General features: G+C 39.1%; 4 protein-coding genes across 4 annotated transcripts in view; all 4 read right to left on the minus strand.

Moving 5' to 3' along the window:
- Positions 1 to 1,586: 1,586 nt before the first annotated feature.
- Positions 1,587 to 23,342, minus strand: part of LOC113668328 (fibroblast growth factor receptor 4-like) — a 151,756-nt gene continuing 130,000 nt past the window's right edge. Inside the window, exon 17 of the mRNA XM_089195542.1 lies at positions 1,587 to 1,772. Coding sequence (XP_089051668.1) covers positions 1,716 to 1,772 — 57 coding nt within the window. The 3' untranslated portion in view covers positions 1,587 to 1,715. The remainder of the gene's footprint in view (positions 1,773 to 23,342) is intronic.
- Positions 2,245 to 8,540, minus strand: LOC149049919 (uncharacterized). The gene is made up of 6 exons (XM_089197413.1): positions 8,468 to 8,540; positions 8,089 to 8,154; positions 7,222 to 7,740; positions 6,989 to 7,152; positions 6,510 to 6,804; positions 2,245 to 2,348 (listed from the first exon to the last, which is right to left on the minus strand). Exons 1-6 carry the CDS (start codon positions 8,538 to 8,540, stop codon positions 2,245 to 2,247), a joined length of 1,221 nt encoding a protein of 406 aa, XP_089053539.1.
- Positions 11,094 to 18,040, minus strand: LOC113668327 (tyrosine kinase receptor Cad96Ca-like). Its single transcript, XM_089195571.1, has 10 exons — positions 17,901 to 18,040; positions 17,150 to 17,272; positions 15,192 to 16,225; positions 14,573 to 14,757; positions 14,110 to 14,229; positions 13,592 to 13,668; positions 13,422 to 13,462; positions 13,074 to 13,170; positions 12,552 to 12,648; positions 11,094 to 12,151 (listed from the first exon to the last, which is right to left on the minus strand). The coding sequence occupies exons 3-10, from the start codon at positions 15,325 to 15,327 to the stop codon at positions 11,999 to 12,001; spliced, it is 906 nt and encodes a 301-aa protein (XP_089051697.1). The 5' UTR covers positions 15,328 to 16,225; positions 17,150 to 17,272; positions 17,901 to 18,040; the 3' UTR covers positions 11,094 to 11,998.
- On the minus strand, positions 18,009 to 22,057 carry LOC149049920 (protogenin B-like). Its single transcript, XM_089195576.1, has 5 exons — positions 21,723 to 22,057; positions 20,678 to 20,941; positions 20,264 to 20,545; positions 18,672 to 18,921; positions 18,009 to 18,146 (listed from the first exon to the last, which is right to left on the minus strand). The coding sequence occupies exons 1-4, from the start codon at positions 21,748 to 21,750 to the stop codon at positions 18,761 to 18,763; spliced, it is 735 nt and encodes a 244-aa protein (XP_089051702.1). The 5' UTR covers positions 21,751 to 22,057; the 3' UTR covers positions 18,009 to 18,146; positions 18,672 to 18,760.

The following is a 23,342-nucleotide window of genomic DNA, read 5'->3' on the forward strand; positions in this document are numbered from 1 at the left end:
TGCTCAAATTGTGTAAGTCATGGTACGAAACACGCTTCTTTGCAGATCGAGCCGTGATTGCCGCCATGTTGACTTTTCTTGATATTCTACTGTTCCGGAGTGTAATACGATATACCGCTGATAATTGTTAGCGGGCTCGAAATGTCCTTGATTTTTGGCGATGTTATTCATACGAGCGCGTCGGTCTTTGTCTGCAAGCCTAGATGTAACTGCATGCTTGAAGCAATTCACAGTCAGCTCTATTTGGCAATGCTAAAGATTCAGAAACCATTTTATGTAAATTTTCAAAAGCAGTAGGCTTTTTATTATTTTAAATGTACTTTTCAAGAAGCCATCTTTGAAGTTCTCTAGTTTAACCCTTTAAGTTCCGTGAGTGACCAAGACAGAATTTCTCCTTACAATATCATCACAAAATCAAGAAGACTAGTTATGAGAACCAAGAAAGGTATCAATTAGGAGTTATTAGTTGATCCAATACCAAATTCTCAGAAGTAACATCAGAAGATTTGTATAGCAGACAGTAAGGAGGATTACTAATGAGATCTTCGAGAGTTAAAGGGTTCATATGATTTAACTCTTTAAACCCTGAGAGTTACTAGCATCTAGTTTCTCTTCACAGCACCACCCCTGGATTAAACATTAAGGTCAGGAGAATAAAAGAAATGATCAACAACTTAACGAGCTCTCGACCATAAACGAATTTCTCCCAGTCAGCGCCATAGGGAATGTACACAGAACAGTTTTGCCGACTGGTAAAAATTTCGCGAAACATTTGCATAAAGTGTATTTGATCGATAATTTTTGCCTTGTAGTTTCTTTTTCGGCGAAGGTTGATAAGTTAAACAAGCTATATTTACTTTCTGCTTCGACTTCCATATCATACATCTGTTTCTTTGTTTTTAGAATTTCTAAACATTTGTGAAACACAAGAACGGGACTCTAGAACGTAGCGGAGCTGTTAGTCATAAAAACAAAAATGTTTTCCTCGCGTCAGAGTACCAAGATCTGTCAGCTGAGCCCTGTGTGTCGCATGGGTTATCTGGGTACAGATTCACTCACATAATCAAGAGGTAGACTAAAGCCCTCATTCAAATAAGCACCCCTACTCTGTTTCAGTGATATCTCTGTAGGAGTACCAGTACATTGCGATCAACCGTGGTTCATCTTCCTTTAATTGCTTACTTAAAGGCTTATTATACAAAAACAGTGGTCTTCGTCTTAGTTTCTCAACTATTACGTCCATGTGAGTGCACAGTTCTTTCAAACGAATAATCTCGTTGTCTTCCAATTTTGCGACGACGATTGGCTGGTCGTTTTAGCCAGGAAGGATTCAGGGACAGCAAGTCCGTTTTCCAGTCTTCTTAATCCTCTTTAAATAAACATGGTGCAATTCACAACGAACTTTTAAATGCAGACAATTGTACCCATTTCCGGCTGATGAATGAAAGCATGTCACATTTACGTCCTCCCATCAATTAAGCGGAGTTGACTAATTTACCAACACAGGAGCGACTTTCATGAAAATTTTCAAGGAAAAAAGGGGACTGAGTTTCTTTAGCCACCAGCATAACAACAACTAAGATTTCTATAACTTTCTTTTTCACCTAGTTAATTGGTAACAAGATGAACAGTTCGTTCAATTCAAGACTACTCAATTTTGAAATACAGCACAACATGGCGCTAGGTGCTGGATTTTCTGCCCACTCATTTTACTTCTACTTCAAATCAACTCTGCTAGTGATTTCATCCTCCATGATGTTGATATATGTCCTCTGGAACAGAAGAATCGAAGCGAAGAAAAATGACAGGTTGGATACACGTAGGAAGCTCAGTAATGATAATAGTGATAATGGATAATAATGACAAAAGGAACAAGCAAGCGGATGAGAAAAGATTATGAAAAGAACACATGAAAGACCAATTTAACTTATTACACAACCATCAAACCTGTATTTTCCCCAATTTTTTCAACTTACATTTCATTGTTCTAATAACAATTTTTTTTGTCTTATTTTTCCTTTGGATGTAATTTTAACTTTAATAAGCTACTTACTACGAAGAGAGTTTCGATTTTTGCTGCCATTTCCTTGGATTGATATGACTCCTCCTTAAATGCTAGTCTCTTCGGCATTTGAAAACTGAAGGATTTGCTTCAAGTTACTTAAATAATGCGAGAAGTGTCGGCTGTTAACGTGTAAGCAAATATATGTAAGAAATAGACGGTCTTGCAAATGATCGAAACACTTACAGTTCTTCTGAGCATTGATGAGGACGAGGCATCCGATAGCCCGTAGATAGCCGACTTACTTGGGAAAGTGGTGATTTGATGCTTGGGTAAGGCAACTCACCTGTAAAGCAAAATAACAGGGTATGCTCGATGGTAATAACTTTTAAGTTTAAAAGCCTAATGGATTAACGTCTTACTAACTGAGCGTGAGGGTCGAGGGTGTGGCAGTACGGACTGAGCGCAGCCAAGTGCGCACTAAAACAACCGAGGTCAAATATTCCACAGTAAGACTCGAGCAAGCGAGGTTAGTAAGTAGTTTGTTGAGTGACACTCGGACCAAACTTGTTAATTTTGTATTCGCCGACTTTCGCGAACAAAAATACGCAGTGTATGATCGTTTCCTCGGGACGGTCCGTATGGACAAATCCCGACCCGAACTAATGACCGCTCGCCGAATCTACTGAATTCACTGAACGCTTGAATTTACCTCAGGACCACTTCGCCATATGATAAAGCGTTTAAATATAGCTGTCCTAGGCATAGAAATCATCGAATGTTTCTAGACCCACCATATATTGCTATTTCCCAAAGTAGTACGCGTAAGTATATGTGGACGTGTAAGTATATGTGAAAACACAAATAAGCCATGCGACTAATCTTCGCAGCCGATCCTATTTAAGATAGCGTTGAAACAGGGAACACCAAAAACTGCTCCAACCGTAATCTTCGCTCTTTTAACTCCTTCGGCGCTGTCTAGGAGTGGTTCTGAAGCTTCTTTAGGCTGTGGGGCCATTCGTCCTCGTTCTTCCATAAGAATTCTGCTTTATTTTTCCACATTTCTAGTTTCTTGGTCCCTGAGGCTTTGATTTCTCTAGAAGCATAGTCTGCAGGGTTGTGTTCTGATCTCACATGACGCCACTGCCTTGGTTCTGACTCTTCCTGTATAATGGCCACTCGGTTGGCAATAAAGGTAACAAATCTTCGCGTTTCGTCGGCAATATACTTCAGAAATATTATCCAATCGAATCACTCCAGTAAGTAACACTGTCAATCCTCAATCTTCCCTTCAAGTTACTTAATTACGGTCGTTTTGATTCAGGTAACTGCGGTTAATTCTAACTACAGCACCGTGATTGCGTTCTTCATTGGTCTCACGCGCGAATTATCCATGACGAAACTGCTATGTATCTTACCTTAAAATGAGGCGCAGATATGAGACTGTTCCATAACCATTCTCTTGCGACGCATCAGCAAAATGATGTGGCTCTGCCCGTATAACTCTACCAAAGCTTTCTGGCTTGAAACATCTCGAGATCCTGAATCCCTGCAAATTAATAAGGCCTTCTCTCCACTTTCTCCGATGGAGACGGATTTCTTCTGGGATATTGTTGTCCCAACTTAGCTTTAATTTACACAGTTCTTGATTGATTTCTCTTTCAAGTTGTAGTAACGAAGTGGCAAATCTGAGTGGATCGAGTACGGTCGCAACCGAGGACAGTACTCCCTTACAATTCTCTGGCTGTTCTCGCTCGCTAAAAACGAAGTCGATCGTATCACGTTCTACGTCCCAATGGATTCCTAAAGCCTTATCCAGAGGCAAGTTGTCGGATTTCAAATCCTTAATGTGCGTAGCTTCTTCTCCATTGGAACGCTGACAAGACATCACCACGGTTTAAAATCCATTTTGGGAGTTGGAAGCAACAGCTGGAAGTTGAATCTGATAATGCCCATTTACTAAGGTCACTGACTGATCCATGATTACTTCGGCTTTACGGTATTCAACCGACACGCCTTCTTCTAAAGTTCCGTTCGTGTCGCCAAATTCTTCATTGTACATGCGCTCCAGTTGTGCATCAAGAACTTCACGCTCAGTGTGTATTATGTTCTTCCCTCTAGTCTAACTGCGAGTGGATAATTTCTGGATGATCACTGCCTATCAGGATTGTTACTCTTTTATCTCCTGTTTCGGGTACACTGATGTCAGCAAAGTGAGGCTACTTCCTTATTTCCTCGTTGGTATCCATATGCCCTAGCGTAAAAGGAAGACTCCCTGCGGTTAACACATGTCTATGTTTGAACTCTGTATCTCCTTAAGAGAGGCAGGAACTAGCATCTGACCAAGAACACTCACATGAGTAACTATCTCTTTGGCACCATTGTGACTACTGATTTTAACTGGGACAACCTTCAAGCACACTCGAGGTCGACTGGTCCCTACCACGCCCACAGCAACAGGCTCACTAGGTGGAGTTTTAGTGCTCGGAGGATTATCTGATCCAATCTTAGCGGCTATTGACCCTGGAACGTAGCGGAGATCTGCGACAGTTCCTTTTGCTGCACCATTCCTTTCGGCACTTCGAAACGTATTATGGCCGTTAGTCTAGATGCCACTCCCATTTCCGTCGGCTTCACTAAAATGGATTAGATAATGATGGTCTTAGCCACACCCTGGCTTTGAGCATGGGGATCCTCTGGGACACTGTTTCGCGTTATGTCCCTGTGAGAGACATGCTCTGCAAAGTCGGTGTTGTCTTACAGTCTTTGAACGATCTCTTAAAGAGGAGCTTCTAAACATCCGACAGCTCCAGACTCCATGTGGTCCCGAGCACTGTGGACACTTCAGTGGAACTCCCGGTAGGTATGGCGATGCCCTGCTGATCTTCTTCACTGTAAGTAGCAAGTGTTGTGACTTTAACCCGGTAATCTGCCTTTCCTTTGCCAGACTCCTTACTTTCTCTCTTAGCACATGTAAAAAAATCCGGTTCTTTTCCATATCCATTGTTGAAACGCTGTGCTGCCTCTCTAACAAAATTAATGAAACCAAACACGCAGCTCGACCATTGCTCTTCATGAGATCTCCTGCTGTATCGACCGACTTTCTTTTAAGACCTTCATCGGGAAGCTTTCTCATTAGCGTAATTATCACATCCCCACTGAACTTTTTTAACTCTACTTTTGGTGGGGATGGACCTAGCTTGATACCTTGTGCAACTGTTTCCAAGCTTCTGACCGCTGTGCAGAGGTCAGTGACTAAGGAGAGGTACGGGTATTGCATTGACAAAGGTGGGTCGATTGTGAAACAAACACTGGGTTGACTTCAGTAAGACTTGTTCTTGGGGCACAATAATAAGCGGGTGTTGACTGGAAACTCGCTGGTGATAAGTTCGCAATAGAGGACAATGGTGGCAGAATTGTGCCAGGCACAGGTGTTGTAGTTAGTTAAGGAGAGTGTCGAGTCACAGAGCTAACTAAGGAGTGAGATTCCCTCCTGAAGCTGACGCCGGTGACCAAAATTGAACTCAGGTGGGGGCTTTTTTTTTCTTCTGTCTTCATTTTCTCGCTCCATTCATTCTTCATACCTGGCAACGGTTTCTTCTACTTCTGTTTTTCAACTCCTGAGCTTGTAATAAAATCTTGCACGACATTTTCACAGTTCTCCTAAATGTCCAGCTCTCCGACGCCCAGCATGAACGGCTCTCTTCGGTGTTGACTTCCTCTTCATTCAAAATCTCGCTCGGTGCTTTCTTCCTAGTTTCCATAGTTGAACCTCGAAGATTTTCGCCAACAGAAATTAAATCCACGTAGGCCTACGGCTAACGGTGGCTATACATTCAAATTTCCACCGCCCTCGTCGCTCCTAAACGCGTTGACTTCTGAAAATTTATTTGGCGCCTCTTCAGCAATATGTCGAGTTACTATACGTGCGATTCTTCAAAGACAACTTTTACCTTCGAACTAGTGGCCGATTTTCTTTTCTGTTTGCCGGTCAGCTGATGACAAACCACTCTTGTAAACAGATCTTGACATAAGAACTCTAAATTTGAATTACGTAGGGGCCAGCTACGCTTGGCGTAAATACATACGACACAACAACCTGTATGCGTCCAGATTCATTATATTCTTGTAAACAACGATTTACAATGCGAGGATCTATCCGGTGACGATTTGAAGTTAGTGCTTCTTGCAAGACAGCTTCAAAATCCTTAGCTTAAAGCTAACCTCGACAAAAAACGGCAAAAAAACTTCAAACGAGGCTTAGGCAACGCACATTGCGTGGAAAACTGCACCCTAGATATACTGTCAGCGGCGCTATAGAATGTAAATTCAACGAATCATACAAGTTTGGTTCCCCAGATCCCCAACAATCCTCGCCCAGTTGTCTAAGAGAGAAGATGTGAAAGAAGTACAGGAAACAAATAAAAAATGCTGATACCCGGTGAGAGGAATGAAAGGGAGATACTGTGCATTATTTAAGCATATTTAAAAATCGCCTAAGCCTCACCTAAATCTTCACCTAAATCCTCTGTGGACAAGAAAGCCGGGTTGGATGCTTTTTCTCCCGCAGTATCATTTGCAACGTAGTGATATTTTCCTTTATATTCCTTCTTTGCATCTTCTATTACCAGTTGGCTATGAATTTGTTTGTCGTCCAGGGCAGTCTGAATGTATTTTATTCTTGGGTTGGACTGTATAGCAAGTGGATCGTTGTTCTTTATCCATGAGATGGATGGCATGGGAGAACCTTTGGCGGTGAAGTTTAAAGTTACGATCCTCGATAGTCTATGGTGCCAGGAAAGCTGACACCGACAATCCCAGATGACAGTAAAAAATATGTTGGGAGAAGATAAAAAGAAATGAAAGGAACGAGAGAGAGAAATACCGTGCATTAGTTAAGGATTAAAATTAAAAAGAGAACTTAAATTTTGTGAATTCTAAAACAATTCCTACTAACTGACGGTTAAATTTTGTATGATGCTTTACCTTATAATCACCTCTGAGGTAAAACTCCAGCTTGATCTGTCTTCCATCAACTAGGATGTAGCCCTTCTCAATTAGATTGTTTACATCCTTGACCACATTCACAATTGACTCCTTCAGAGTTGCATAATCCTCTTTGCCATTCACTATTGCTATTGTATGATTTCCTAAAGAAAAGGTACATGTTTATGTCATTATTTTGTTGACCTACAACAAAAGAATGGTAGAAAGTGTACCTGCACTAGACAAACATCTTTTGCCATCTTCCACAAGGGCAAATGAGCAAACGAACAAATTGCTGCTATGGGAAATCCTTGTTCCATCTCCTGATATTTTAACTTTCTCTTTAGTAGTGCCATCTGCATTGTTCTTCACCTGTAAAATAAGTAAAATGTTAGACTTAAGGCAAGCGAAGAAAATGAGCAATGCTTGAATGATGCAATAAGTCACTGTATTTTCTGTGGCATGTATGAAAAGGTTTATCAGAGACATAAAACTTACAAAATTTCCAACTTCCTTTTCAAGGAGGCGCTTGAAAGGCAGTTCAGCACCCTGTGCTCTACTAGGGGTTCTTTGTACATTCCACTTCCTATCTTGAGTCCTTGCACAGCTCTCCATTAGGTGGGTTCGGGGGAAGGCCTTTTCCACTTGGGTGGGCTCATGGTAACACTTCAGTGAAAGGGAAAATCGGTCCATGAAGTAAAGTATTGTTCTGATCTTCTCCTTTTCCTCTTCTAGAAGGCTCTCATAGGCCTCTATTTGGTCCCCCAAAATGAAATAATTAATATTGTTATTGTTGTTACATCAAATTTGTTTTATATGCTGGAAATGTTCTTAAAGATTAATTTATATTTAGTTTTAAGTTGGTAATCCATCACATTTAAGGAGCCAAATATACTCTACTTTCATTGTTTTTTGATTTTCTAGTCCCCTAATGGTGTTATTTTTACAGCCTTACATCCTACTTATTTTGGTAGAAAAAAATCTTCATGACAGTGAGTTAATTTGCAATTTTCAGAAACAACTTGGCTAACAATTTTAAGGCAATATTTGAGTTGTAACAATATCATGTAATCAGTTACATATTACTGCTTTCAACATACTTGTAACTGTTGATTCGCGTGGTAACACCTGCCTTCTTTTTGCAGAAGCAATATTTTCGGTCTTTTCTGCAAGAAACAGCAAGAGACGTCAGACACAAAACTTTTGTGCTAATTGACATGGAAAAGACTGAAATTTGATATTAGTGAAATTCTGTCAAGTTTTTACCAGGAAAATGCTGTGAGGCAAAGGTTATGTTTGTTGGGCGACCAGCCTTATCTTCAAAATTAAGCGATCTTGGCTCTAAACCGTAGGTCTCTTTATCTTTAAACACAAAAAAGTTGTCGTTTGATCAGTCCACTTGATAGAAGTGTAGGCACTTTGGATTGATGACAAATGTATCGCATCGTTTCAAACTGGATAGAATAGATATATTGTTACCTTCAATCTCAGTCCGTAGTCTTTGGTTTTCAGTAACTAGGTCATATTGTTTATTTAACAGTCCCTCAATCATCCCATCTGGCTCTTGAAGAATCTCGTCCGGAAGTAATAATAGGGAAGCCCAGTACTTTGATTTGACGGCCCGGCGAATGTTGCCATTCGAGGCTTGGTTCACCTTCTTAACTGTATATTCTACCCTGCTGTGAACAGCTTTTCCGACACAAGCGCAGAAACACGAGGACAACGTATACCCGATTCTCCTCAAATTGCACTGGAGAGCATCAAATACTTCGTCAGGATTTTTTAGTCGACGCCATTCTTAAAGAGCTTCACCTCGCTCCATGTAGAGTAATCTAGGACAGTATTAGATTCTGGATTCCACGTCGTGGATTCCGGATTCCGGGTGCTGGATTCCGGATGCTATCCCTACAGATTCCGGATTTCAAAACACAAAAGATTCCAGATTTTAGTTCCTGGTTTGCTCCTAATTTTCGCATTTCGTTTTCTAGAAATGACTTCAATGGCGGATTTAGTTATTGAAGGACATGTGAATGTATGTTTGTTTGTTTATATATCCATAACAACATTTGATAATTACAAGATATATAATACAGCAAATTAAGGGATAAATTTTTCTTCCAGGAATACCTGTTGAAATTGTCCGTCTCTTAAGTACAATGTCCATTCATTCCCCTTTTAAGCAACTGTGAAGAGGCAAGGCCACATTTCTTTCAATCAGGTTCCTTGAGGTTCTTCATTTGATTTAACGTTATCAAAAGAACCTATGCTTCAAATCATTACTTGTCAGTTTTCATTTGTAAATAGCTGTTGTTCTAGCACTGCATAACCTTGGTCCGACGGCGAAAAGATGGCCATCTGCTAAGAAAACAGCTCCAAAGTGTTTCCCAATCATCTCAAATTACTTTTCTACCTTTCCTTCAAACAAAAGCCATAGTATTAACGAAAAATTTAAACTGCAATATAATTTCAATAACAACTCGAGTATGTCGCAAATAAATCGCAGACTATGACTATGAAAAGCTTGTTTTCCTATATGTTATTGACGATGACGTTCGACATTATGAAATTGCGCATTAAATAGTGTTCAACCAGCTCAACTATACCTTTGCAAAATCGCGAAAGATCTGCATTTACACAGTGATTTTCCAAAAAATTACAGATTCTTTTTACTATACTTCCTTTTTTCTTTAAAAGGTTAGCTAAGCCAATTCACATTACGTCGGCTATGAATTCTCCAGAGCAATGGCATGGTTTAAGGTGGCCCGCCGCTATTTTCTTTTCTAGAAAATGTTGTTTGACCTTAAAAATCTGGTAATATCTTATTTTATCCGCACTAAGATATGATGCCTTATCAAATCTTAAATTTTGTTATTCTGAATGCCAAATATCAAAGAAAGCGGTTTACGTTTAATGCCGAAACTTCGACTCAGAAATAGACCTCTCCCATAAATACCCATATACCTTTGTTCAAAGTATATAAGTTTATCGTAATTGGAAACGTGTGGTCTGTCGCCATGTTGGTGCTGCAAGCATATCTGATGGGATTTTAAGAGTCAAAATTCTCCAGCGAAATAGGCGCAGTCTGCATGGTCTGCACGGTCTGCGGTCTGCGGTCTGCGGTCTGCGGTCTGCGGTCTGCGGTCTGCGGTCTGCGGTCTGCGGTCTGCGGTCTGCGGTCTGCGGTCTGCGGTCTGCGGTCTGCGGTCTGCGGTCTGCGGTCTGCGTTTTAGGATGACCGTGGTCGCATGGACGCGCGTGAAAGCAGTTAATACGATTTGAAATGGATTTTCAACAAATGGATTCTGGATTCATTCTCTGGCGGGATTCTGGATTTCAATGCCCAGTATTCCGGATTCCACAAGCAAAAATTTCATGGATTCCGGAATCCGGATTACCTTACATGGGGCGATACTTCGATTTCTTCTATTATGCATACTCCGAGGTTTAAAAAAGCTACCCGTTGGGTGTGAGATGATAATTCATAAGCTGCGATTAATAGTTGATAAAAAAAGCAATATTAAATAGATAAATAATAATATAAATAATAGCAATAATAACAGTAATAATGATAATGGTAATAATAATTCTATTAAATGATAAAAAATTGCGATTGTCTTTGGCCGGCAGAGATATATGCCATGTTCAGTCAATCTGGATTGAAACACCTCAGCAATACAATGGATCAGAACATTAATAAAAATGGCATTTACAACTTATCCTTCTATTGAGTCTTGAAATTGTCGAATAAGTTAAAAAAAATATTGCTCTTTCTTCGACTGCCAGTGTATTTCATTACTGCGAAACATCGACAAATCCTTACTGACTCTTTTGTTATCATGATGACAAACTCGAAGGTTTCCTTGGACAAACGCGCAGTTCTAAACAGACCAGTAAAGCATGCGTCAACGACACAACCATCTATAGCTTCGTCCGCAGGTGTGAAATGCGGAGAATGTGGACATCTCATTTGGTGGTATACATGGAAATGCTATTTTGTAGATGCCGCCATCGCTTCAGCCTGATGACGTCATCCAAAAGCTTAATGAGGATACGGAATGGTTACAGTCTGAATTCACTTGGTAATCAATAAATAGTCATAAGATAAGCCTCTAGTATTTTTATTGCAGATATTAAATAGAGTGTTTAACATTATGTTAGATACAACTTAATGTGTTTGGATAGTGTACAAAATTAAACGCTCATACGTGCTCTCATTTCATCAAGTTTTTCGACAAGCATTCCATTTTGCCATAGCAAAATTGTTACGTTTACCACTGTACGCACCCTTTGTGTAGTGTTTATTTTTTCTTCGTACGAATCGAAAACACTTAGGAAAATTATTAATTTGATTAACTCACACTCTATTAAGACGGTTCTCTCCGTTTATGACAAAAGCATTTGATACTAAGAGCAAAACGTTAAATGTCAATAACAATGCAATCGCTTGTTTTCAAATAAAAGTAACTTGAAAGTTAAACAAATCACCAGAAGTGATGCATATAATTTAAAGAAGATGCTTGGTAAAGTGATACCTCAGTGCTAACTAGTACCACACGACTGATTCATTACCAAACTACAAAATTTCACCAAATTTCATACCGTCGTTAGGAGATCTCTTACTAGGTCTGCCACAAGCAAATTTGCTAAATAGTTTCACAATACAACATGAAATATTGTTGCAAAGTTTGCAAAGTACAGCTGTCTGCATAAACGAGCTGTTTTTCAAGTTGGTTGTTTTTTATTTGTTTGTTTGTTTATTTCTCTTCTGATTTTATCGATTACGGAAGTTCAATTCATATCTATCCAATTTTCCTTATTCTGAAACCGATTAAATTATTTATTATTGGTATTCTTTGAGAATTAATTCATCAGTTTTTTGTACTTTTATTATTATCATTTTGTTAATCAAGGATAAAGCTTTCGCATATTCTTCTAATATATATATGGAGAGAAATTTAACTAACACAAACGTACACTTAGTTTAGCACCTAGAAGTGACAATTATGTACCCTAACGACGGTCACTGGCCCATTTTCCCAATCTCTTAACTGAGGCCTTCTTTGCAACTTCCTCACTTGGTTCTGCACCTTCATTTCCGAGATCTTCAACCCTGGAGTATTTTGCCTTGTCATAAGCGCCCAAGTCAAGAAGTTCCACATATGTCTTAGGAAAAAAGTAACAAATGAGGGTAATACATCAGCTGCAGAGCGCTAAAGTTTAAAGTCTAGGATATGCTAAGTGAGTTTCCTATTTTCTCTCTAAAAATAGAGAAGTTGCAAGTACGTAGGTAGAACTGAGCAGATTTATGGAGACGATCACAATCGCCGTAAATATCAGAAGGAGCCAACAAGTTGAAATACTTCTAAATGGCCTGACAGGCTAGAAAATGTCTCTTACCAGAAGTATAAATGGTCTCAGCTGAAGCTTTTATAGAGCGAACGGAAATAAAACCAAAGCTACTAAGTATTGCTCCCAACACATGGGGGAAAGGTAAGAAGTTTGAAAGTTTTCGAGACTTTAAAAAGCATAAAATATTGGGAAGTTGTCAATTCTAGAAACAAACCTCTTCACGAATGTATTTGTCCATTCTTTGTCGCAGGTTTTCAAAAGGAGGACGGAAGTCAGGGTTACGATTCCAGCACCTTTTCATGATATCATACCTGAAATTTAACAAGGATGGTCTACTCTTAACTACTCTTTTATAGATTGTGCAAAGAATACCAATAAGGTCCTCCTACAGGAACCTTTTCTTAAAAATAGTATAGGCAATGGTTCAGGTTTGTCCTTTTATTGAAAATAGTATAGGCAATGATTCAGGTTTGTTCTGGGACGTCGAACATATCGCACTACTTCACTCGCTCTGATGTTTTTCAAATACATTTTAATGTCATAATTGTCCACGCTGCATCTCGCTGAATGCGGTATGCTCCTGGTTCACATTCACATAACAGAAACCTACTTATATGATTGTAGTCCAGTTGCTTTATTGCAAAGATTTCAGCAATGAGAACGGTAAATGTGTCGTCTTAGATCTTAGGTTATTTTTGGGAAGACGTTGATATTATGCTAAAAAAGTGCAACTCACACTTTGTTATCAACATGATCAGGCTTTGGCATCTGATATCCCTTTGTGACCTCTGCAACCACCATGCCTTCTGACCATCCGTCGTACGGAATTCCTCCTGTCAATGCATAAGGACAAGTACATGTCACATTTCTTAATATATCAACTCTACAGTGACCGTGTCACAACTAAGTTACAGGACGGAACATTACGTAAGAACTTAAAGAATTTTACAGGGATAAATGGCCAAGAAGTAAGTAATAACAAATCTTATTAAAATAATAATAACAAAAATAGCATTACTTCTATAGTGCTTGCGCATTGCTGTTCTAAGCGTTAAATGTATTGACTGAACATAGTTTGGCTTACCAAGGGTAACTATCTCATAAAGAACGATACCATAGGACCACCTAACGAGAGCATATCACAAAGATTCCACAGTTAATCGCTGAGTGAATTTTGGACTAGAAATGATAAAGAAAAATCCAAAGGTAATCAGTTTGTTAGGTTGTTGGATTAATATACATATCTATACATACACATCACTCAAGGTGGAAAGTCCAGCAAGTTCTCCCAGCAGAATCTCTGGTGCAGTCCATTTGATTGGCAAACATCCCTGGAGAAACAACCAATAAACGTTTGCCGTACAAAACTTATGTCCCTTTTTTTTCAAAGCCATCTTTAAAAAAATATGAAGCTGCATGCATAACGTAAATATGTTAAAATGAGAAAAGAAAACTACATTTCTCGTTCCCATATAGGTCAATCCAATGTTGGCCTTCGTAAAGCTGTCACGCAAAACAGAAAACGTAACTCCTTTCGCGAGACTTTCTACAAAAAACGTAAATGAAATTGACATATCCCAATGCCCAGGCCAGAGTACTTATTCTATTTATTTCGAACTCTGTTTTGTTTTGCTTCTTTCTTTTAATTCAAAGTGAGCTATGAAACCCTGTTGGTAGTCGAGGTACATTAACTTTCTGCAGAGAATATGCTTACGCTTACAACTTGTTTCCAGAAAAACCCCGCACTGTTGCAACAAAAAAGTGTTTTCTACCTTTTTGGCATTTCCATGGCCATACTTGAAGCTTTGATATGCCATACCAAAGTCCGTCACTTTGCAAACATAGTTTTTATCAAGGAGAATGTTTCGAGCTGCCAGGTCACGATGGATGATCTATCAGAAGATAAGGAGCCAGAATACAAAAGCTAAGAAACGATAGAATCGGAGCGGAGAATCAAACGTCTGAGTACGTTCGAACGAAAAAGGGCTAACTAAGTGAGCCCTATATAATGATTTAATGCTGACAAAACCAACATTTCTACTTTTTTTTATTAAAAGCACTGACCTGCTAATGTCAACAAAAAGCATCATGGCTAAAAAAGGTCTTAGAGGTTTTATCTAAATTCAAAAGCACTCAAATATGTTGGCCAAAATCCGAACTATTAAAAAATAAAAGTTTAAATCTTTGAAAGATTTTTCTGAGTTAGAATTGACATGCGAAAAGTATTCCACTTACCCCTCGCGATCCAAGGAACACCATACCGGCGGCGATTTGTTTGGCAAACATCACAAGATCGTAGTTGGTCAAATCCTGGGCTCTTCCCTCACCAAGATAATAGCGATCCCTCACTCCTCGACATTTCCTCAGGTAACCAAGGAGGTCACCACATGGCATGTACTCCATGATGAGTATTGGGTGAACTTAAGCGACGTAAAACAAAAGAAAAAGTAAATAAACCCCATGTCAAGGCTCCTTACTGTATATATATACAAAAAAAAAAAAAAATTCCGGATGACTTTCTTCATAAAGCAGTTTAGCCTACACGAAGGACTCATTTTTCGTTACCTACCCTCAGCACAATTTACTTTCAAAAATTTGCCATAGGTTAAAGGGAGAAAGCCGGTTAGCCCATTTAACGAGATTTCAGGCTATCCGACCGAGATCTTAGTGAACTGTCGATGGATACATGCTCTTGGAGAAAACAGTCTGGTTGCCACTCAAAGAAGACAAACTTCGTTCCATTAACATTTTATTTACGGAACTCATGTTAAGAGGTCCGAAGAGGGTTCATTCAGCATTTGCACTATCGTTAATAAAATATACCTAGAAAAGATGCTTTACGCTTAGTACTTACTTTCTGTCGTAACGCAGCCCATGAACTTTACAATGTTTGGCGGAACGTTTTCACCGATAAGTTTCCCCAGCTCAATTTCCCTCATCAGACATTTCCTTCCTTCCTCTCCAGCAGTGGCTACAACAAAAGTATACATTCATTGAGACACATTCTGATTAATACATTTGTTCCACGCAAGTTCAAGCCAGAAAGAATTCGGAAGAGTTACAAACCTCGCATATTCCTATAACCGTTTGGATGATAATTTTCGCAGCTAGCAGATTGCCTATCTCTCAGACCTCTGTCACGGCTGAGTTGACTGTGAGTATAGAGGCCGAATCGAAACCAGTTGAGGTTTGAATCTTATCGATAGTTCTTGCCTCTCTTTAGTTTTACCATCACTGCAGATGCTTCTCACCTTTCGTTCGGTAAATGTCTTTTGCCAGCGAAAAGCACCGTATAGTCAGTCTGTTAGACTGCCTACTTCAACACGGGATAATCAGTCACTGGTAAGGGGAGAATAGGTCCAAAGGAAGGAAAAGACCCTACTGGATTCAGCAGCGGATCTAGAGGGAGGAACCAACGTATCCGCAACACCCCCCTCCGGGGAAAAAGGATTTATTGCAGGATCACTTTTACGAGCAAACTGGTTGATTATCTTCTTTGTTTCTTGCTTCTTCCCCCGCCTTCTCTTTTTTTTTTCCCGCGCGTAACCTTTAGTGAAGAAGAGGGGGTTGTGCGTTGGTCGAGAAGTAATTTTGGACCCTCTTTCCTTCTCCCCCCCCCCTTCCCCAAATAAAACATTTTTATTACCACCCCTGAGATCAACATATTTATCAATAAGACAAATCGAAGGGGGCTAACGCGTGAAACATTTAGCAGCCACTGTCCGATTTCCTGGTTGTCCATTTGGTGAACTCAGGAGAGCTCTCCACACGGCTCCGAACGCCCCTCGTCCAATGACATGTTGTAGCAGCACACGGTTAACCGCAACCTCCCACTTATCTACTTCTGCATTCAATGGCTCCATCTGAATTGCCTGCTCTTGGTCAGGACTAAATATAGGAAATAAACATTGTATACTTGCAGATAAAAAGAAAAGAGAAATCAGAGGGTAAAAAAAATTGATTTGCCAGGATAACTTGATTGGCGAGATAATCTCTCTTGCCGATAGTGAGAAAACAATGTTTCTACTAAACCAGGAACATAAATTATTACAAAACATATTAGCAATTATTGTTATTTAAGTACACTTTGTCAATCGGATGAAGTTCAACATTACCTTTGTTTGTTAAAATCAAACAAGAAACAGTCGGTTTTAAAATCAGAAATTTTACGCGCATTTCAATTTTTTTTCAAAGTATTTAATCTATGAACTAATCTAACTGAAAATAGATGGAAGATACTAATGAGATAAAAAAAATTAAACAAAGGACCTAATGAAGCTGATTCTAACAACACTTGATAATTGTTAATAATGCATCATACACAGGATAAGCACGATAATAGTAAAGTCACTGCTATATGATTTTTGATATCGTCATCATGGCAATGGTGTAGTTTTTTTTTCTTTTTTCGATGAATTTGATGAATAAAAGGTAAAATAGTTGACTTACAGAGCCATAGCTGCAATTCCAAATGATGAATTAAAGAGGATAAAGAAGGTAAAACTTTGCATTAATTTATAAAATCGAATATTCTGATAAAATTTCTGTATAATGGCAGTATAATTTGAATTTGGACAAATTAGGAGTGACGTGATATTTGCTGAATTTATAATTGTTATCAAAACATACAGATGTGAAGAAACTCTACAATTATCATTTTTTGGCCGAACACGGGTAATTCTTATAAAAGTATCTCTATTCTTAGACTTATAGATTGGTGTTCCTTAGCAGACATGTTAAATAAGTTTAAACATTTCCTTCTTTTACTTTCAGTCAAAGAAATCTGAAATAACACAGAAAAATGGACGTCACCTGTCCTTTGACGCTTGCAGAAATACCAGGTAATTAGCGAAATGACAGTCGCTGCCGCCACTGATCCACCAATGTAATACCACAAAGCGTTGAAACTTTGCATAGCTCGTGGCACTTGCTCAGCTAATTGTGTAAGATAAATATATGGTCATTAGACAAATCTCGACGGTAGTAAAAGTAACATATAGATTTAGCCAAGCCTAAAAGCGGAGCTCGCATTTTTTTTCCCGCACGTCTCAAGGGCACAACGCGTTACCCCGGCCAGGATTAGAACCCGGGTAGTCCGACTCAGAGCCCAGTGCACTGACCACTGGACAAAGCCGTGGCGTTAGTGTGCCGGCGGTACAGTTGAACACGCATGTTAAAAGTAGCACGGTCGTACGGTCGTACGGTCGTACATCCAAATTTTTTCGGTTTGATGGGTTATTACTATTTTGTATAATTATGGGGCTACGCTCTGCGAGTTTTGCTACAGATAAAATTCAAGTTTTACACCATTATCGTGTATCAATCTTTGCTCTTTCGGATGGTGAGTCTTCGTCTTTTTTCCAAGTTACATTTATTGTTTCACCAATGAAAATTTTTCATAAGATCATGACTCCTTGGTTCCTTGGTCTTCGATATTTTTAAAGGAAACGGGTGAAAAGAGAGAAAAAAATAGGTCTATTTAAATTTGGCTTAAACTTCAAAACCAAACGCTTTGTTAAGCTACAAGCTTGATTAATGACATAAACTACAATATGGAATTTACCTGTGACATCGATCCAGAAGGAATATTTTGCTTCGCCATAATCATTTCTAGCAGTACATTCATAATAGCCTTTATCTTTAAGCGTCGCTTGTCTAATAACCAAGAAGTTGTTTTTACTAATTAGCACTCCATCCTTGGTCCAGTTAACAGATACTTGTGGATCACCTCTCAAATAACACTCTTTTGTAAATGTGGAGTCAAATGCAACGATGACATTTCTAGCCTCATTACGAACACGGGGTGGAACTGCAAAATAAGCATGTAAACACAAATTACAAAATTTAGAAGCCGCCCAACCTCCCTCCCCGCAAAAAGAAAAAATAATTATTAATAGCAATAGTAAATAACAATAAAAAAGAAGGAAAAGAAGACAACGAGCCACTTTTTTATCATATCAAACAAATCCTTCCAAAAACCACATCAGTCAGGCTATATTACTAACTTAGCCATGAAATCATCAAATTGTTAGAGTGAGAACAAAGGAACAATTGTAAAGACTTTCCAGTTCTTCGCAATAAATAACTAATGAAGCACTCTGAAAAAATTATTCATTCAGGACCTGTTCCTCACTGGTGAATCAGTCGCAGATAATAGCTGAAAGCCCTTGCATTTTTTTAAAGTTTCCGATAGTTTTCTACAATTACCTTTACCCTTAGCTCAGACCCAGACACCTTAATCTAGAGTCGGACCCACTGACTATTGATCCGCACTCCGTAGACATATCAAATGCCTGATTGAATTATAATACAGTTGTGAGCTTTACAAACACACCCTTTACAGAAATGTTAACGCCTTTTCTAGAATTGCCTGCTTCATTCTCTGCCCTACAAGTGTACCACCCTTCGTCCTCCTTTGTTATCTCAGAAACTGAAGAGAGACAAACTCTGTCCCTGCAATGTATTATTCTTGAGCCAGGTGATCCGTGGTTCAGGCCGACCCGCCACAACTTTACACGTCAAGTTTACACTGTTTCCTTTTACGATGAGATTGCTTGCTCCAGAAATATCCACTTTTGGTTGAACTAAAAGGTAAATAAATAACATATTATTGGAAAATCGGAGGTATTCCTATATCATTTGCATTAAACACATTAGACACCGTAACTAAATGAACATTTGATGATGACAGTAGCGCTTCATATGAAGTACAATCGTTTGTCAGATCGCGAACCTTTCGAACTTCGTATCGAGGTCTACATACTCCTATTATCTCGGACCACCAGTTTACGTAGGACAGAAGGCGCAGCCATGGGGAGTCTGGTCTCCGCCGTTATTGCTTATCTCCACATATAGAGTTATAGGAGCAATCAATAACCTTATCATCTTACCAGCGAAGGATCTCGAAACGCTATGTTTATGACACATTCACAATCTTGGTTCGCGAAAACGCTGATAGCTTCCTACAGCATTTGCAGAACCGAAAGCATTCCATTCACTTCATTGATGTTACAAATAGTAACAACACACCCGCCATCTATGGCACTGCATCTTTAAAACAAGAGCCCGTGGTTTACAAGATTCCATGTGAGTGCGGCAAAGTTTAGATCGGCGGAACAGGCAGACCTATGGAAGTAAGGTTAAACGAGCAATATGGCAGATCGAGAAACGACATGCCAAGACAAAGGCCTCTGCAGTTTCAGAAGACACCTGGAAACCACCTGCTCTGGACTGAAGTAGAGTATATTGATAGTGATCCTATTACTATTAAACGCAGGGTAAAAGAGGCCATCCACATGAGACTTTGCCTGTTACAGCATAAATTGGACATTGGGATAGACATCCCAGAAACATGGATGCTGACCACAAGAAACACAAAAACAGGATAACTTTGCGACAGTGGACTTCGGAAGAACATTTGGTCAAAGCGTGCCAATCGAAACCTATGTGGGATTCCAGCGAATCACAGCCACACAGAGAGTTTCATAAGGTCATGCATATCTACCGACCTTATAGCACGCAGAAGACACAAGATGCCGTCAAAAAGTCGCGATCCATATCCAAAGTGACTTCATGGCGAGATAAACGATTATACTGCATTCAGAGAGTGAATTTGTCACCAAGACCAACCGAAGTCGATTTAAGCACATTACCACTTTGGAGAGAAACTATAAACTTCATCAAAGAGCACTTACTTTGAGTTATGACGAGGAAACTACACTGTTGATAAATAACTTGAGTATTATTTTTTAACATGACACCCTACTTGCAAACAACTAAAATCAACGCACACATCCACGATAAAATGTCGCCTCACATATCTGCGAATATGGACAGCGAGAAGGTTTTAAATTGAGTAAATTAAATTAATTACATTTGAAGAACTGACTTTATGACTTTCTATCTATTATCCCATTGGTCACTCACTTATAACTGACACTCGAATGTCTTTATCTTTGCTTGTGACCCTCTTTACTCCTTTAGTTTGTTTCATAGTACAGGTATAATTTCCATCGTCTTCAGGCCGTACAAAGTCAATATGCAGGCTACCGTCGGATACTTGAGTGAATCGTTCCGAGTTTAAGGACTTTCCTCCTTCCTTACTCCAAGAAATCTGTGGATTTGGTTTTCCATTAGCACTACAGCTTATAATGCCAGACTTGTTCGCCATAACAGTTTGTCGGTTCAACGTCTTCTCAATAAATCTTGCTGTTGAAAGGAGTAAGGAAAAGTACTAATATCATAGCTACTCTTTTGAAAGGTCAGAGGTGTACTTGTCTTACATGACATTGTCATGCATGTTAAGCCTATTTCTGCAATATAAAAGATTTGTTTTCATACCATTAATGTAGACAATATAATATTGAACATATTCCAATCTCTGGCATTCATATATTCCGCCATCAGACAGCTGCACATTATCGATGAACAAATCACCATTGTCAACAGCCCTGACCCTTTCAGAAGTAGAGTTTGTTATTTCAAGCTTTCGCCCATTGATGACCCATCTAGCATGATTGGTTTTATTGTGTATAGAGCAGTGAAGCTTTTCGCTGCTACCAATATCAAAATAGAGTCTACTTCTTTTCGACACTTTCTTGTTCTCTGCAAAGTTTAAAAGATGTTGTCAAAATAAGTAAAATTTTTTGTAACTAACACTACAAGAAGAGATAGAAAAGATAAATATATTTACCTGTACTAAAGCCTAACTTGAGAATTTTTTTAACTTTGTCGTACTTAAAACTAAGTCACATTACTCCAAACAAAGTCGTGTCAGCCATTAGTAAAGTAATGAAACTTTTGAAAAGAATTGTATCGCATCCAAGAAAGGTTATGTAACCCATTAAAAAAAATTAGGTAACCCTCAACTGAAGTCAGGTGATCTTATGAGAAGTCATATTACCTTCATGAAAGTCATGTAAACCCTAGCTAGCGTCATTTCATCTCAAGACCAAGCTGAATCATCTATGAGGAGGGTAAGTTCCTCAAGAAACTGTGATGCTGCGTCGGTGGGGGAGTATAACACCCGCCACTGATGACGAAGGGCTAACACTCGAAATTCAGCTTTGAAACTCTTTACGGGGGCAAGTTTACATTATAAACTCTGTTAATAAAATCAAAATCATCTAAGTCATTTTTATCCTAAACTAAGTCATGTCATCCCCAGTCGAAGTCATGTCGCTATCTTAAGCGTAAAATCTGCGAACAGATATATGCTTGTCCGCGAGCAGAATACTTTAGCAGAATGTTTTTAGAAATGGTCTTCTGGTCATCTGTGTATCTCAATTTACTATGATTTCTCTCTACTTTAGAGGGTCAATGAGAAGAAGAAAGACAACCACGAAAACCAGAATAACTAATCAGACCTAAAAAGTTAGTTGCTTACTTGGTTGACACAACGCTTGAGAACCCATGTCATCCAAATGACATTGAAGTGGAATATTTAACCTTCCATCAATGCGATCGCATGATGCAAGTTCAAACTCTTCTCCGGTGCAAGAGACATCGGAAATTGCAGAAGGTATTCCCTTAGCCTTTACGTCTGACCCAATGAACTCCGCCAAAGCCTCTTCAAAGCCAAGTTGACGACAAATAACTTTGACATCATTAAAGTCCCATTTATTCCTACATATCTTTGCCCATTTCCCCTCGTAAAACACTTCCACTCTTCCTCCATACTCCACATTTGCGCCATTCAAGCGAACAGGAACTTATGAAATTACAAAAAGTTCAATCCGTTAAGATGGAAAACACTAATTATCAAGAATCAAGAATGCCTATAAATCACGAATTGATAAATAGTTCATGCCAGTCTAAGTGTTTTGTTTTAAGGGAAATTCTGCATGCAAATTATTCAGAATTCGAACGTTGGCCGCATCGTTCGTTGTCTAATGTGGTTCACAACATTTATATAGTTTCCTTGCTGAAACGTTTTACGACAAACCTCTTTTACATTGCTTCGTGACTGTGTTTTAAATTGTAAAACTGGAATTTTCTTCAAAAACGTATCAAGAAATGGGCCATTGTTGTGGGTTAAATTCGACTTCACAAGTTCAAACAAAAGCCTTTTGTTGTTTGTTGCGCTGAGGAAATTGTGCCGAGACTCGACGAAGATGAATTTCAAATCGTCGCAAAATTGTCGGCGTGTCAAATTAGCGGCACTTGGGGAGAGGGGTTGGAAAAGTTGCTCATAAGCGTGATGTTCACACAGGGGTACCCAAGGGAGAAAATGCCCTTCACTATGTTTGGTCTCTCAGTATATTTTTTTCATCAGCGAACCAGTTGATTATAAATTTATTAACACAATAAGGATGCTTTGTTGTTAACAACATTCACTAACTATACTCGGCAAGAGGACGAGAGGAAAAAAAGCAACAATTCACTATTGTTATTAACCCCAAACAAGATACCTGGAAATGCTGAATTCTTTATACTGTACTTTGGATCAGTTGATAATAGCGCGCAGCACAACGCCGCAAAACGATGAAGCTTTTATCGATGGTTTCACTTAATCAAGAGTTTTGTTTCTCTTATCAAAGAAGCGCTAGTCTTAAGCGCTAGTCTTAATACTCGGTTAAGAATATATGAAAGTCATATATTTGGACTGCGGATAAAGACATGAATGAAAGTGATCCTCGCAGTGATGTGCACTACTTAGGCAGTAGTGAAAATAAGGCCTGAAAAAAATTCAGGCCTGTACGGGATTTGAACCCATGACCTCTGCGATACCGGTGCAGCGCTCTACCAACTGAGCTAACAAGCCAACTGGGTGCTGGTCATGATGGTGGTTCTAAATAAACTCGTGAAGTGATGAATATACGGTTAAGAATATATGAATGTCATATATTTGAACTGCGGATAAAGACATGAATGAAAGTGATCCTCGCAGTGATGTGCACTACTTAGGCAGTAGTGAAAATAAGGCCTGAAAAAGATTCAGGCCTGTACGGGATTTGAACCCATGACCTCTGCGATACCGGTGCAGCGCTCTACCAACTGAGCTAAC

This window comes from Pocillopora damicornis, chromosome 2 (genome assembly GCF_964200805.1).
Source record: "Pocillopora damicornis chromosome 2, jaPocDami1.2, whole genome shotgun sequence".
NCBI lineage: Eukaryota > Metazoa > Cnidaria > Anthozoa > Scleractinia > Pocilloporidae > Pocillopora > Pocillopora damicornis.